The sequence below is a fragment of the Rhinolophus sinicus genome, chromosome 2, assembly GCF_057876585.1.
Source record: "Rhinolophus sinicus isolate RSI-liver-muscle chromosome 2, RSI-T2T, whole genome shotgun sequence".
NCBI lineage: Eukaryota > Metazoa > Chordata > Mammalia > Chiroptera > Rhinolophidae > Rhinolophus > Rhinolophus sinicus.
Genome location: NC_142502.1, coordinates 125,876,423 through 125,890,076, shown reverse-complemented (window position 1 = coordinate 125,890,076; position 13,654 = coordinate 125,876,423). Strand labels below are relative to the sequence as shown.

General features: G+C 34.5%; 1 protein-coding gene across 4 annotated transcripts in view; it reads left to right on the top strand.

Moving 5' to 3' along the window:
• SEPTIN10 (septin 10) overlaps nucleotides 1-13,654 on the top strand; it is a 58,877-nt gene that overhangs the window by 27,252 nt on the left and 17,971 nt on the right. For 3 of the 4 annotated variants that reach the window (XM_019757044.3, XM_088796048.1, XM_088796047.1), the window contains exons 3-8: nucleotides 869-989; nucleotides 1,405-1,600; nucleotides 6,530-6,716; nucleotides 9,945-10,106; nucleotides 11,707-11,803; nucleotides 12,943-13,111. In XM_019757044.3, the coding sequence (XP_019612603.1) occupies nucleotides 869-989; nucleotides 1,405-1,600; nucleotides 6,530-6,716; nucleotides 9,945-10,106; nucleotides 11,707-11,803; nucleotides 12,943-13,111 (932 nt within the window). The remainder of the gene's footprint in view (nucleotides 1-868; nucleotides 990-1,404; nucleotides 1,601-6,529; nucleotides 6,717-9,944; nucleotides 10,107-11,706; nucleotides 11,804-12,942; nucleotides 13,112-13,654) is intronic. The other variant, XM_074332310.2, reaches the window with a different exon arrangement.

Below are 13,654 nucleotides of genomic sequence, written 5' to 3'. Positions count from 1 at the left end.
TCCTAAGGATGACTCTCTTGAAAGCTCTACATAACTTCCTCTAATTCCCATTTCCCCATGTTAGGTTCTTTGTATTTCTTCTATACATCTGCAGTTCAGCAGTCAGTGAAAGATTTGAGGGGAGTGCATTTGCAGATTTTGGAGTCCCTCCTTCTGGAATTTTCTCCTTCAATTTTCAGCTGATCTCCCTGCCTTTATCTCCAACTGACTTCTCAACCCAGTAAAGCTGCCACTTCCATATTGTCCTCTACCTTCTTGTGCAGCAGTCAGTGACTGGGGAGCACCCTCAGGGGAAAGCTGGAAAGATGCATCTCACCTTATATGGTTTCCTTCTCAAGAGTCTCCCCTCCAGTGTCTGTCTGCGTTTGATTGCACTCCAGTGACTTGAAAGAATTGATTACAATTATTAGCAGGAGGATAGTGTGACATAGGCTATTCTGCCTTTACTGGGAGCTGGAATTGTATCTATAATTTTGTCTTGTACTTTTTATCACTAAACATTTTACTGAAAATGTTAAAATGTTATTAAAATTATATCATACGCATCTTTAATGACTTTAAATATTCTGTTTTGTGAATGAATATGCCATAGTTTACTTGGGTATTTTCTTATTTTGGAAATGAAATATTTTAATGTTATAAATAGTGCTGGACTCTCATCGTATGAAGAGAAGAAGATATACGTGTTTTGAGGGTCTGGGCACAGATTTCTCACAAGTTTACTTAATCACTTGTGTCTTGGAGAGGTATAACGATCATCAAATCTTTAGTTTCTTTGATAAATTGTATTTATTCTTTCAAATTTGCTTATCTCCTATCTTAGTAAAAGTTTTGTTTTTATTGTTGCTGTTCTTTTGTTTTTCTTCAGCAAAAAAAAGAAAAAATTCGTTCTTTATGTATGTCTGGCCATGTTGGTTTTGAGAGTTTGCCTGATCAACTGGTCAATAGATCCATTCAGCAAGGCTTCTGTTTTAATATTCTCTGTGTTGGTAAGTGCCAAACTCTTCCTCTAAATTGTTCCTTCGTGTTCCTTGTGCGTACTTCATTCTTGTAAGCTGTGTGGTATACCTGTTATCAATTTGCGATCATGATCACAGATATTTTTCAGTTATTTAAATTCTATCAGTTTTGTGTTTTTGATTTTTTTTAAGCTGTACTGTTTTAAACTTTTTGTTTGTTCTTTAAACATTTCAGTGCTTTCTTCAGAGTTCTGAGTAACCTAGCATACATACTCATTTTTATGCTCTGCTAATGACTCAGTGGACCACCCATAGCATGTATTTCTTTCATGGACACCTCAGCCTTTGAAATAATTGGGATCCTTGAAACCATCTAAGAGTTCACAGTGCTGTTTTTTTACATCCATTCTGTGTACCTGTAAAGATGTACCTTTGTTTCTTTCAGGGGAGACTGGAATTGGAAAATCAACGCTGATTGATACATTGTTTAATACTAATTTTGAAGACCATGAATCCTCACATTTTTACCCGCATGTTAGACTTAAAGCTCAGACATATGAACTCCAAGAAAGTAATGTTCGATTGAAATTGACCATTGTGAATACAGTGGGATTTGGTGACCAAATAAACAAAGACAAGAGGTACATGTTTTCTTCTAGTAGTAAAACAAGTTTTTCTTATTTCAAGATATTTGTCTTCTTGCCCCATTACCTGTGATTTGATTTTCTACAATGGAAATCCATACCTTTCCTCCCAGACTTAATTTTTTAAATAATTAAGCAATGTTTTGTTCTCATTAACAAATTGACATTTTTATATCTAGTTGTCTAATTTGTTTAGAATAATTTGAATCACATTCTTAAAAGGTGTATTTCAGCAAAAATCGTTTTAATTATTTCCTGATGTGCCAATTCAGTGTATATTAAGTGATGTGTACTAATTTTCAGGCAGGACTTCTCTCATTGAGGCAGGAAAAAAAAAAGACATACACAATGATAAATATGTAATGGCCAAATCCATGGTGCATAAACTTTTTTGTGAAATTCTAAGCAAATTAGCCAGATACATTATTAAGCATTACAGAAAAGGTTTGAGAATTAAATTTCTACTTTATATTATGTCATTATTTCTCCTATGGTATTATAAAGATTGAGTAATACTCAAACTATGAAAGGAGGAAATAGATTAGAGTAAAGCAATTAATTTTTGTTCTTTTTTGAAATGTATATATTTTCATTATTAGAGGTAATTTCCACTTTTATGAAGTTGGCTTTAGAGGGAAAATATTTTGCATAAGTAATGCTCTTTGTGTGACTTGTGTTAGCCTGTTTTCTGTACATTTGTGTGTTCCACTTTAAATTTCAAGACATGTATGGGCTTTTTGGAAGGAAATTAGTGGTGGAGGCAAAGATCTGTGACATGTTGGTTTAAATCTTACTAATTTTTTAATTATTTTCTACACAGATATCTTATATGGCTTTACTTAAATTCATCTTTAGGTAGTTGGCATTTTTGATGCTCTCATACATGGTATATTTTTAAAATATTTCATTTTCTATTTGGTGTATAGCAATGTAATTGATTTTGTATATAGCAACATCTGTAAATTCTCTAGTTCTAACAATTTCTTTCTAATATTGTTTAGATTTTCTATGTACGTAATAGTATAATCTACAAATAATGAGATTTATATTTCTAGTTCTTTTGTTTTTCTTTTTAAATAAGTTTTATTGATGTATAATTTACATAGAAAAAATAAAATGCACTGTTTTTTTAATGTACAATTTAATTAATTTGTACATTAAATATATACAGGTTTGTAACCACCCCTGTGGCTATAACATAGGAAATGTCCACAGTCTTGGGTACTTTCCTCACATGAAGATCAGTGCTTCGCCAAAGCCACCAGGGGACCCCTCTCCAGATCTCTAGTGCTTTCTGTTGGTGCAGTGCCCTCCGTTCCAGTGTTCTTAACTACAAATTCTATTAGGTTGGTGCAAAAGTAACTGTAGTTTAAAAGGTTAAAAACAATTGCAAAAACCGGAGTTACTTTTGCACCAACCTAACAGTTGCTTTGGTTTCCCTGAGCTTCTACCTATGTCTCCTCAACTCAACATTGAGTCGGCCAAGCTCCGTTTTCTTCTGTGCTATGCGGTGGAAACTTGTCTCCAAGCAGTAAGTTGGGGAAATCATAGGTTTCCCCTCATTTATTTCCCTTCTCTATAATCACAATTTTACAGTTTTTATTTTTCTTATTAATTTCTGCTTTTAAGTCTATAGTTGCCGTTTTTTAGAGCAAATTCCATCTAATTTGCTCTAATTTTTCTCATGTAGTGCTTCTTGTCTTAAAGTCTGTGTTGTCAGACTTTGGTATAGGTACATCAACTTTCTTATGTATCATGTTTTTTTAACTATCCTTTTACTTTTCAACCTTTCTGTACCCTTGTGTTTTAGATATGTTTCTTTAATATGTTTCCTATTAAGGATATAGTGGGCAATTATTTTCTTTCTTCCCATTGAAGGTACATTCCACTGTCTCATGGCTTCTGTTTTTACTGTTAAGAAATCAGCTGTTGGTCTGTCTGCCTCTTACTCTCTTTTTATTCCTCTAGTGCTTTTAAGATCTTGGTTTTTGCTGTTCTCCAGTTTTACCATATCTGTGTTTTCATTTGTTTCTGATTTATCCTGCTTGTGATTTGTTTGACTTCTTGAGTCTGAACAGTATCATCAATTCTTTATTAATCTGAGGCATCATCTCTTTAAATATTGCTTCTGCCCCTTTTTATGTCTCCTTTCCTCCTGAAAATTTGGTAAAATGTATGTTATATGTTAGACCTTCTGGCTATGTCTTCTATGTCTCTTACTCTTTATCTCTCTTCCATATTTTTATCTTTTTTCCCCCTCTCTGCTGCTTTCTGGATAATTATTTTTAATTTATTTTCCAGTATACTAATTATTTCTTCAGCTTTGTCTAATATGCTAGTAAGCTAATCCATTGAGTTTTTAATTTTGTTTTATATTTTTCAAACCTGTATATTATGTGTAGTTCATGTTTATTTCCATAGGATCACTTTTTATTACTTTACTATTCCCAGCACATATATTAAAATTTGCCTTTTATTTCTATTTCATTTATCTCTATTTATAATTATATCTTACAGCATATTAAAATTTTACAGTTATTTTACTGATGTTTGTTTTTTTCCTTCTCATTCATTATGCTTTCCATTTTCTTACACGCTTGGTTAATTTTTAGTGTAGTTATGACCTTTGAAAAATTATTTGCAGAGATACTTGAGGTCTAAGATGAAGATGTCTTCCTTTGAACAGATTTGGACTTGCTTGTGTCAGGTCCCTCTGGGCATTAATACTCTGGGGCTCCCTAAACCTATTTCCTGGCTTGAGGTTCCCAGAATCAAAGAGGCAGTGTACACCTGTGCTGCAGATATGTATAAGGGCCGGCTGTGTCGCCACAAGTTCTCAACGATGGGTCTTTTTCTCCTTTGTTTTTATATTTCCTACTTCATTTAGTGCCAGGGCAGCCTTCCCTACAGATTCTTGGGGAAAGGGGAGGGAATTGAGGGTTTACTTCTAGTTCTTTCTTACCCTGAAGGTTTAGGCTTTTAGGATCTCAGCTCAATGTGGGGAGGCGGTCTTTCAACAGATTTCCACGTTGTGTAGGCCCTGGACTTTGATTCCTTCCTCTTTGTCTTGTGAGTCCTTCAGAAGCAAAGCCCAAGAATTAGATTGACAAATGGCCTCAGGACGAAACTAGCATTGATGCTTTTAGTGCAGGGGGCCACATAGCAAATATTTCAAGCTTTGGAGGACATATGATCTCTCTCCACACTACTCAACTGTTCCATTGTAACACAAAAGCAGCCACAGACAGTACTTAAACAAATGAATGTGGCTGTGTTTCAGTAAATCTTTGCTTGCAAAAATAGGCATCAGCCTGATTTGGTCCATTTATTTACTGACCCCTACTCTAGTCCTCTGCTTACCTCTCTGAGTTTCCACACTCTCTTCAGTTTTGACCTAGTTAATTCCTTGCCACTTTATAAGTACTTTGATGTTTTTAAGAGGTGATTTTTATATTTTAAGCTGCCAGTGTCTTTCATTTCATTGGAACAGTGAGTCTGCAATTTACTGGAAATGAAAGAATTCATTTTGCTATGGAAGAATTCCTAATGGTATATTAATTTAGCAGAAAATGTTTATGGTTTTCATTTATGACAAGGATAATGCAAAACATTCAGATAGAGGAATGTTTATGGCTATTTAGGTCATATAATAGGTCATATTAGTGATCTATTTTGTCATTAATAAAAGCTTCTTTGGAATTTTTATGTTAAATGTGTACTTATAGATTAATTTTTACTGTTTTATTATTTTGGGAAGGGAATCATCTTAGGTCACATTTAGACCAGTTTCCCAAGGATGGTGTTCCTAGTAGCCCATCTGATAATGTTCAAGGTATTATGCTAGTTGTTGTAGAGAACACAAAAGTGTAAGGTACTGTCTGTGTCCTCACATTGCATACCATCTGCATGGGGAGAACAAGGTATTCTGTGACTTTAAAAGAGGTGATAATCCTCAAGGACTAGAAGGGTCAGAAATTTGGGGGAAGAATTCAGTTCTATACACATTTATTGAGTACCTCAGCTGCATAAGGTACTGCTCCATTTGGGTGCTATAAAGGTGTTCAGGGAATTGGACAGACGAAAAACTTCCTGTTATTTTCACTTGAAAACCCAAATTTGCTTAATGAGAATAGTTAAGAGTAGAAAGTTGTTATGTAGGCCGTGATTTAGCATATGAAAATGAAGTGGAACATTCACAAACTAATCTTCCAAGAAAATTAGCTCAGTGCTCTACACACGCACTGTGGATGGTTTGCATCTTGAAGGATGAACAGAGTGAAACAGCTCTAGGGAAGAAGGCATGCCAGGGAGGAGAAGCAAACAGAGCGAGGACTCAGAGCGTTGGGTGTGATATGCCTTTTTTCTTTGTTCATAACTAAGTGAAAATAAAATCACGCCTGAATTACTAGTTTGATACTTTCATTTGATGTGTACCTTTCCTCCTTAATATGTTAGTACTTTTCGTGCCTTACAAATCTGATTTAAGAAGCAACAAGTCATGGAATTTGACTTAAATATCTTTTAAGTTATTGATACCCATGCCTTTTCTCAGTTAAATAATATGCCACGTCCATTTTGATTACAATTAGATGCCTATCTTCATTCAGCAGTCTGGGAAGTGTGGGAACCTTTGTCAGAAAGAGAGCCGTTGTATGAATGAACGTGAGAATGAATCAATGTAAATTAAATATCATTTCTATAAACCAGTTTAAAGCACAGTTTGTCCTGATGGTTTTAAAGTACTAGCTTTGTACATGCATGTTCTGCAAAATTTGTTTTATCACTAAAGTTACCTGTTCAGTCTAGATATTAACTGCTTATTAATTGGTGAAAATATAGCTCTCAGACTTTAGAGTTACATAAATATCTTGTTAGGGTAGCATGAATATGCTATTGTATTTAATATTTTAATAATTGTTTTTTCAGCTACCAACCAATAGTTGACTACATAGACGCTCAGTTTGAGGCCTATCTCCAAGAAGAACTGAAGATTAAGCGTTCTCTCTTTAACTACCATGATTCTCGTATCCACGTGTGCCTCTACTTCATCTCGCCAACAGGCCACTCGCTGAAGACACTTGATCTCTTAACTATGAAGAGCCTTGACAGCAAGGTGGGTTTGGAAAAAGAATCAGGGTATCCTGTTTTAATATTTATTTTGAATTATTAAAGTAGCTTTATGATAATTATACATAATAACTTTTATGCTGTGCATTTCTATAACATTTGATAAGTTTCAGTGTGAGGTTATTTTCCAGAGTAATTCAGATCGGAAGATGAGAGGCAAAGAAAAAACATTAATGTAAAAACTTAGTTATTTTTTAATTATTAAATTGCGTGTCAGAATATGGGAATTCATGTACATATTTTTCAATATGGAATTTATTTGACCCTAGTTTTACTTTATGACACTATTGAGAAGTTCATTGACAAAGATTAAGGCTTATTGTTTTATCATATATTATAGTAAGTTGTAGTTTAATTTGAACTATACCCAGAAAACCTACTTTTGAATTTCTGACCCAAGGAGATATATATAAATTCAGGAAACTATGAAAAAATATTACAAATTAACTCACTTCAGACTTTTTATTTATTTAAAAGATGGTTAAAGACTACTGTCTTAAAAAAATCTGCAGAGTTCTGTAACCTTTGATGGTATGAGAAATACAGCTTGCATTATCCTGGATAATAGTTTTATGAGACACTATTCAGAAAGCAAGGGCAATCTGGACACTATTACTTTCAATATGTTACAGATATTGGTATGGAAAACATGAAGGCCTGCTAGTGAAGTCTTTGTGCGTAGATTGACTGACTTTTGACTAGTTGTCAGTCCCTTGGCTTTAGCAAAACTTGATGAAGCTTATGTGATAGCCTATTCATCTGATCAGATTTTCTAATCATTCAGCCAGTTATTTTCATAGTTGAGTCTGATATATGGAAGTTCATATTTATTAATAGAACATAAAAGCAAGAGTGTGCAACTTTGTCTTAACTAGACAGAAGCAGCAGGATATCATTCCTATAAAGATCGTAGAAATTGGTGTCTTTGGAGGCTGGTTTTAAATATTGGCTCTGGCACTCAATAGCTATGTGTTCTTAGGCAAGTTTCTTTAGGCCTCTGAGCCTCAGTTTCCTCACCTGTAAAATAAAAGCGAGGCAGTTTTTAAAAGGTGATCTCAAGAGGCTGATGTAAAGAGTAATTAAATTGATTTGTTTGTCTTTTGTTCCTAGAAGCAGAACACTCCACTGCTTAACATGAAAAGTTACCTTATCTTATGCAAATAGTGACAGGTTACCATCAATGTGAAACATCTGTTCCCTCCGCCGATATACAAACACACATTATGTTTATCTTTCGGTCTATGTTGTGTCCTCCCAGCCTGTTGATAGTGATGCGCTGGGCTAGGAATGCTCAAGGTACTCCCTCGCCTGCATTCACTGGTAGTGTGAGTCCCCCAGACATTCCCTGACCACCACCAGGGGCAGCATTGGTACTGGGCCGGCCCTTGTGGTTCTAACTATGATCTCAGAGGTCACTTCAGCAAGAAACCATCAGGCAACTTTGAAGAACAAGATTTGTTACTCACAGATCCTGGAGTATACACAGCACACCCAAAGGGCCACACAGTGAGGTCAAGAGAAGAGAGAAAAGGAGGGCGTGTGAACCTGGGACTCTGCCTTTATCAGGGTCCAAGGTTGGGGTGTTGAAGGTTTCACGGGTTCACTCTATTAGTGAATTTAAAGCCTAAGAGTGGGAATTAGAGCACGGGAAGGGAGAAGTGGCCTCATTCAAGGCGTCAGTTTGTTAGGTTGCCCAGGCTTTCTAAAAAGGGGACTTCCTGGATGGGGATGGTCTGTTTCCTTATCTAATTGTTTTCTAGTACCTCTGTCATGTAGCTGGCAGTATTTTTATTCAAGATTGATGTCTTTGAAATGGATACCTTGGCAATGAAAAGCTTAATGTCAGGCACTTTTATTACAACCAAAAAGCTTAATGGTAGGTACTTACACTACAGCCTGCTTTCTGCTGTTTATTGTGGAAGTAATTATAAGTTATTAACTTGGCATAATTACTGAATACTGAAGTACATAATATTGAAACCAAGAACTTGGCATCAACTTTTTATGTACTTCGACTAATTTAACGTGAAAGCTATTTACCCACAGTTGTTGGAAAGTTTTCTGTCATTTATTTCATGGATAATTTTTTAAAATCTTTACTTTCATTGGAGCATGTTTAAGACTAATAAATCCAAATATACCAGTAAATCAGTGTGAAATTGGAGAAGAGAAAAAAATTTAAGAATAGGAATTATGGTTTTTACTTTTCACTTTCATTCTGAAAATTACATTGATACTTTACTCTCTTGACACATATGACTAATTAGCCTGAAGTTTTTCGCTAAAAACTAAGTAACTAAAAACAAAAAAGCCTGCAAACCCCTAAATGTGTATAGGCATCAACCTTTTGTTGGGTCGTTAATCTTATAGAACTAGCTTTACAAGTTGGTTGGTCTTCATGACCCCAATTCTCTTCCTCTCTGGCCAATGATAGGACTTTAGGTAATGCTGAGAAGGTTAGTCCTTTGAGTCATGAACAGCTTCAGTGGGTATTCATAAAGTTTCCTTTTTCAACATCTAGGTAGGAGTCTCTGACAGTGGGTCACAGATTGGGTGAATTCTTTGGGGAAAAGGGGCCTGCTGAAATGAGAGGCAGAAGGAGAAATTTCAACTGTTTCATGGTTTTGTGAGGGTCAGTCACCCTAATTACTTATTGCTTAGATTATTAAGAAATAAAAAAAGTCTTAGTGAACTTACTGCTTACATTTTATTGTATAGATAGAATTGTAAGAGACTTTGAAAAGAGAGAAGAAAATGTGAGATTTCTAAACCTAAATTCAGATGAAAGATTAGTATTATAAGAGCTGTGCTTTTTAGCAGCAGTTATTGTAAGGCCAGCATCTGCAGGAAGGACAGTGTAGGGGTATATGGTAAGGATGAAGCTTACCTAGCTCAGGAGGTGGTAAGCTTTTTCTGTGAAGGGCCAGGTAGTAAACACTTTAGGCTTTGCAGGCCTCATGGTCTCTGATGTAACTACTCATCTCTACTATTTTAGCAGGACAGTGGCCATAGACAGTATGTAAATGAATGGGCCTAGCTGTGTTCCAATACATCTTTATTTATATAAGCAGGCAGTGGGCTGGACTGTAGTTTGCCCATCACTTGATCGAGGTTAAGGAAATTTGTCAGAGATTTAGTGGTTTTGAATGCAGAAACTGCAGGGTGAAAATATAATCCTCAAATATGAGATTTTGTTTTTCTTTAATCTTAATAGGTGAACATTATACCAGTGATTGCCAAAGCAGATGCAATTTCTAAAACTGAATTACAGAGGTTTAAGATCAAGCTCATGAGTGAATTGGTCAGCAATGGCGTCCAGATATACCAGTTCCCAACAGATGATGAAACTATTGCTAAAATCAATGCTTCAATGAATGTGAGCTCCTAACTGAATATTAATTCTGTTTTACTTGTGAAAAAAAGTAATTTATAGGTAACATTACTACTAATATGTTTTCACTTGTCTTCCAAAAAGACTTCAAACAAGGTGAATTTTCAAAAAGTCTAATATAGGAAAATGTTTTATTTTCTGGAGTTGAAAAAAGTATAATGAGAATATATTTTTAAGCATGTTTTCTTTCCTCTCTACTTTCATGTAAATAAAGGGATGTATTTGTGAAACTGAGATACCCCTTTTGTGGAACCATACTTAGAAAGATTCCTTTCTATCCTGTCTTTAAAAACATGAGAAGACTTTATAGCCTCCTTGGATGCTTTAGAATCTTAAAATCTTTAAGGAGATCTTTCCAATCTGGTATTTAAGCTTATTCTCCCTTATAGTATCACACATACATATTAAACATTCACATAACTTTTAGTTTAATATGATTGAAGCTGACTAAGTTCTTTGTGTTACTTTCTTCCAGCTACCAAATTTCTTAAATATCTGGTTATATTTTGAAGGATCATGGGTTTTGGAGGCAGACACATTTAACCATATATTCTTGTGGGAGTTATTAACCTCCCGAGACTGTTAACTTATCTACAAAGTTGGGTTACTAATACCTATCTTAAGGGTTGTTGAGAAGACACAACTTGAGTGCACTGCCTAACACAGTGACACTCAGTAACTGTTCCTTCCCTTCCATGTCTCTTTTTTCCCTTTCTGGCTTTTCATACTCCCATTTATTTTAAGATACTTCAACTAAATATATAAAAACCTGACTAATGTAAATGACTAATGTAAATGTAAGTGATCTTAATTCCTATGTGTCATATTTCCTTTACATCTAATTTTATTTCTATGTCCATCTGGAATAATTTTTCAGAAAGGTACAATCAAGGGACTAAATAATGTCAATTATTACATATTAAACATAATACTTAATACTTTTTACATTGGACTTTTCCCCTGTATTACTTCTCAGCTTCAGATAGACCAATCTAATCACTGACTCTAAATCTGGCTTTTGTATTTTTGTTCAAAATCTTCTCCTTACCTAAGTGAGTTCTTCTACTCTGCTTGATCCGTCTCTAGTTTGGATTGTATCTTCCTGCACAGTGATTTCTCACTCCTCTAAATTTCTGTAATATTTACTGTATTTAGCATTAGTTTGAGATAAATATTATTTTATATTAGTTTCATATTTATACACACACTAAATAGATATAGCCTTACTCGAGTTATATATATGTGTGTGTGAGTGTGAGTGCACGGGCACCATTTCCTCAACATTGTCTTTCAGGGCAAAGATAATATTGAGGGAAATGATACCTCTACCAGAATTCTTCTCTTTGTATGTTTCTGTAACATGTAGGGGGGATGCTCAGTAAATAATTTTCTTTTTGGACCTGAAAATGACTCTTGTAGTACAGTTGGCACATATTCACTGCTAAGTTTTAAAATCTGAGGCATAATGAATCATTTTATTTTAATAAATTTGCTCTTTAATATATTTTCTCTTATTTTCATAAAACTATTTTAGTCATTTATCACATTGGTGTGAGATGTGATTAATATCATGGTTTCTTTCCAGGGACACTTGCCATTTGCTGTCGTAGGAAGTATGGATGAGGTAAAAGTTGGAAATAAGATGGTCAAAGCTCGTCAGTACCCTTGGGGTGTTGTACAAGGTAAATGAGATAAACGATGCCTAGAAATATTTATTTCGCCTAATAGTCTCAAAGTTGCGTTTAATGCATTCTTTGAGGTGATACTTATTTTGGATTATGACTGGTTGTCAGAAAAGTTGGCCATGTTCTGTTTAGCCAAGTCTGTAGAGACCAGGCAGAGCCTTCCCATTTTCCGCATTTTACCTGCCCAGGTGTCCCAAGACATTCGGAAGGTGGGACACACTGGTCAGGTACTTTGAACAAAATTTGAGTGTAAATAATAGTGTTTAAACATGATATGTAAACTAATTACTTTGTAATTCTAGAGTATAATAAACCATCTTTATAAATTTATGTATTTTTATTCCAAAGTATTGTCAACTATTTCCAAAACAAACCAGTCAGCTAACTAAACAATGTGAGGATTTATTTAGCATTGTAATAAGTAATGAGTACAATCTGGTTCATTTACATGTGAAGCTAATTAATCTGGAATAGATTATCCTTGCTAGTACCAGTTTCTCAATGCTTTTTTTTATTTGACAAATTTTGTAATTAGTAAAAAATATTGAAAATTTAAACATTTTTTAATGTATAAAGATATGAAAAATACTGTGCTTAAATAGTAACATTTATTTGTAGTCTTCTGGTCACCCTAAACATTGGAGGACCAACTGTGAATAGTATCTAACCCAGGGTCATAAATGTGGCATTGTATTAAAAGAATTTGATAAGTATAGCATGCACAGATGGTATTCCTGAGTAGGCAGAATTTACTACTTTGAAGTTTTACTTTGAAGTGAAATAATGTTTCATATTCTTTTTAAGCACTATGCAAAATACACTGAAGATGGTTTGTAAACTGCTAACACAGTGTTAGTGAGATAACTGGAGCTATGGTAACATAATATAATGTATTTCATTCCGGTTTATCCATTAGCTGCTAAATTTAAAGCAAATCTCCTGGTCTGATTTGCCTATAATTCAGTGTGTATAACCAAGAGTTTCTTCCTTGGTTATTTGTATAAAACAATCATAGCTGTTAATCAGACTTATCATTTCGCTGTTTGTTATTTCAAATGTTTTCATTTATTCAATAAATACTAATTGTGTGACAGGAATTAAAAACTAGTGTTGCTGTTCCTTGTTTTTCTGGTTAGTGGAAAATGAAAACCACTGTGACTTTGTAAAGCTCCGGGAAATGCTCATTTGTACAAACATGGAGGATCTGCGAGAACAGACCCACACTAGGCACTATGAACTCTACAGGCGCTGCAAACTGGAGGAAATGGGCTTTACCGATGTGGGCCCAGAGAATAAGCCACTCAGGTAAGTGGGGTTTTCTCTGAGAAGCCAATCAAAGAGGAAGTTAGAGAGGACTGTACTATTTTATGTTTCCAGGATGATGGAGAATGTATTTTTCAGAAATCTTCCAATATGACAGAATCATTTGACAATGATTAATTATTTTGCTTCTCGAATCACTTGAAGCCTTCTTGCTTTTATGGATCTCTAAGTCCTCATCTGACTCAAGGAGTTAAGTAGAAGGAAGAATATACAGTAAAAACCCACATTTCCGTGTATGCTAAAATGAATAAAGAAAAACTCTTTTAATGTGGTTTTATTTTTTTTTTATCTGAACAAGCTGAAAGCATATTTATCTATGATTATAAAAGAAAGTTGGAATGTGAATCATATTAAATAAATTTTAAAACGTGGTTTTTATCCTGATGAATGTTTTAGAATGACTTAAATTTAGGAAAATATAAAGGAAGCATGAAAGTACTTGTAGGGAGTCAGAAATTAGACTTTCTTAAATATTACAGTATAGTTAAAAGAATTTTAGAAACTGATGACCTTCTGATGATGAGC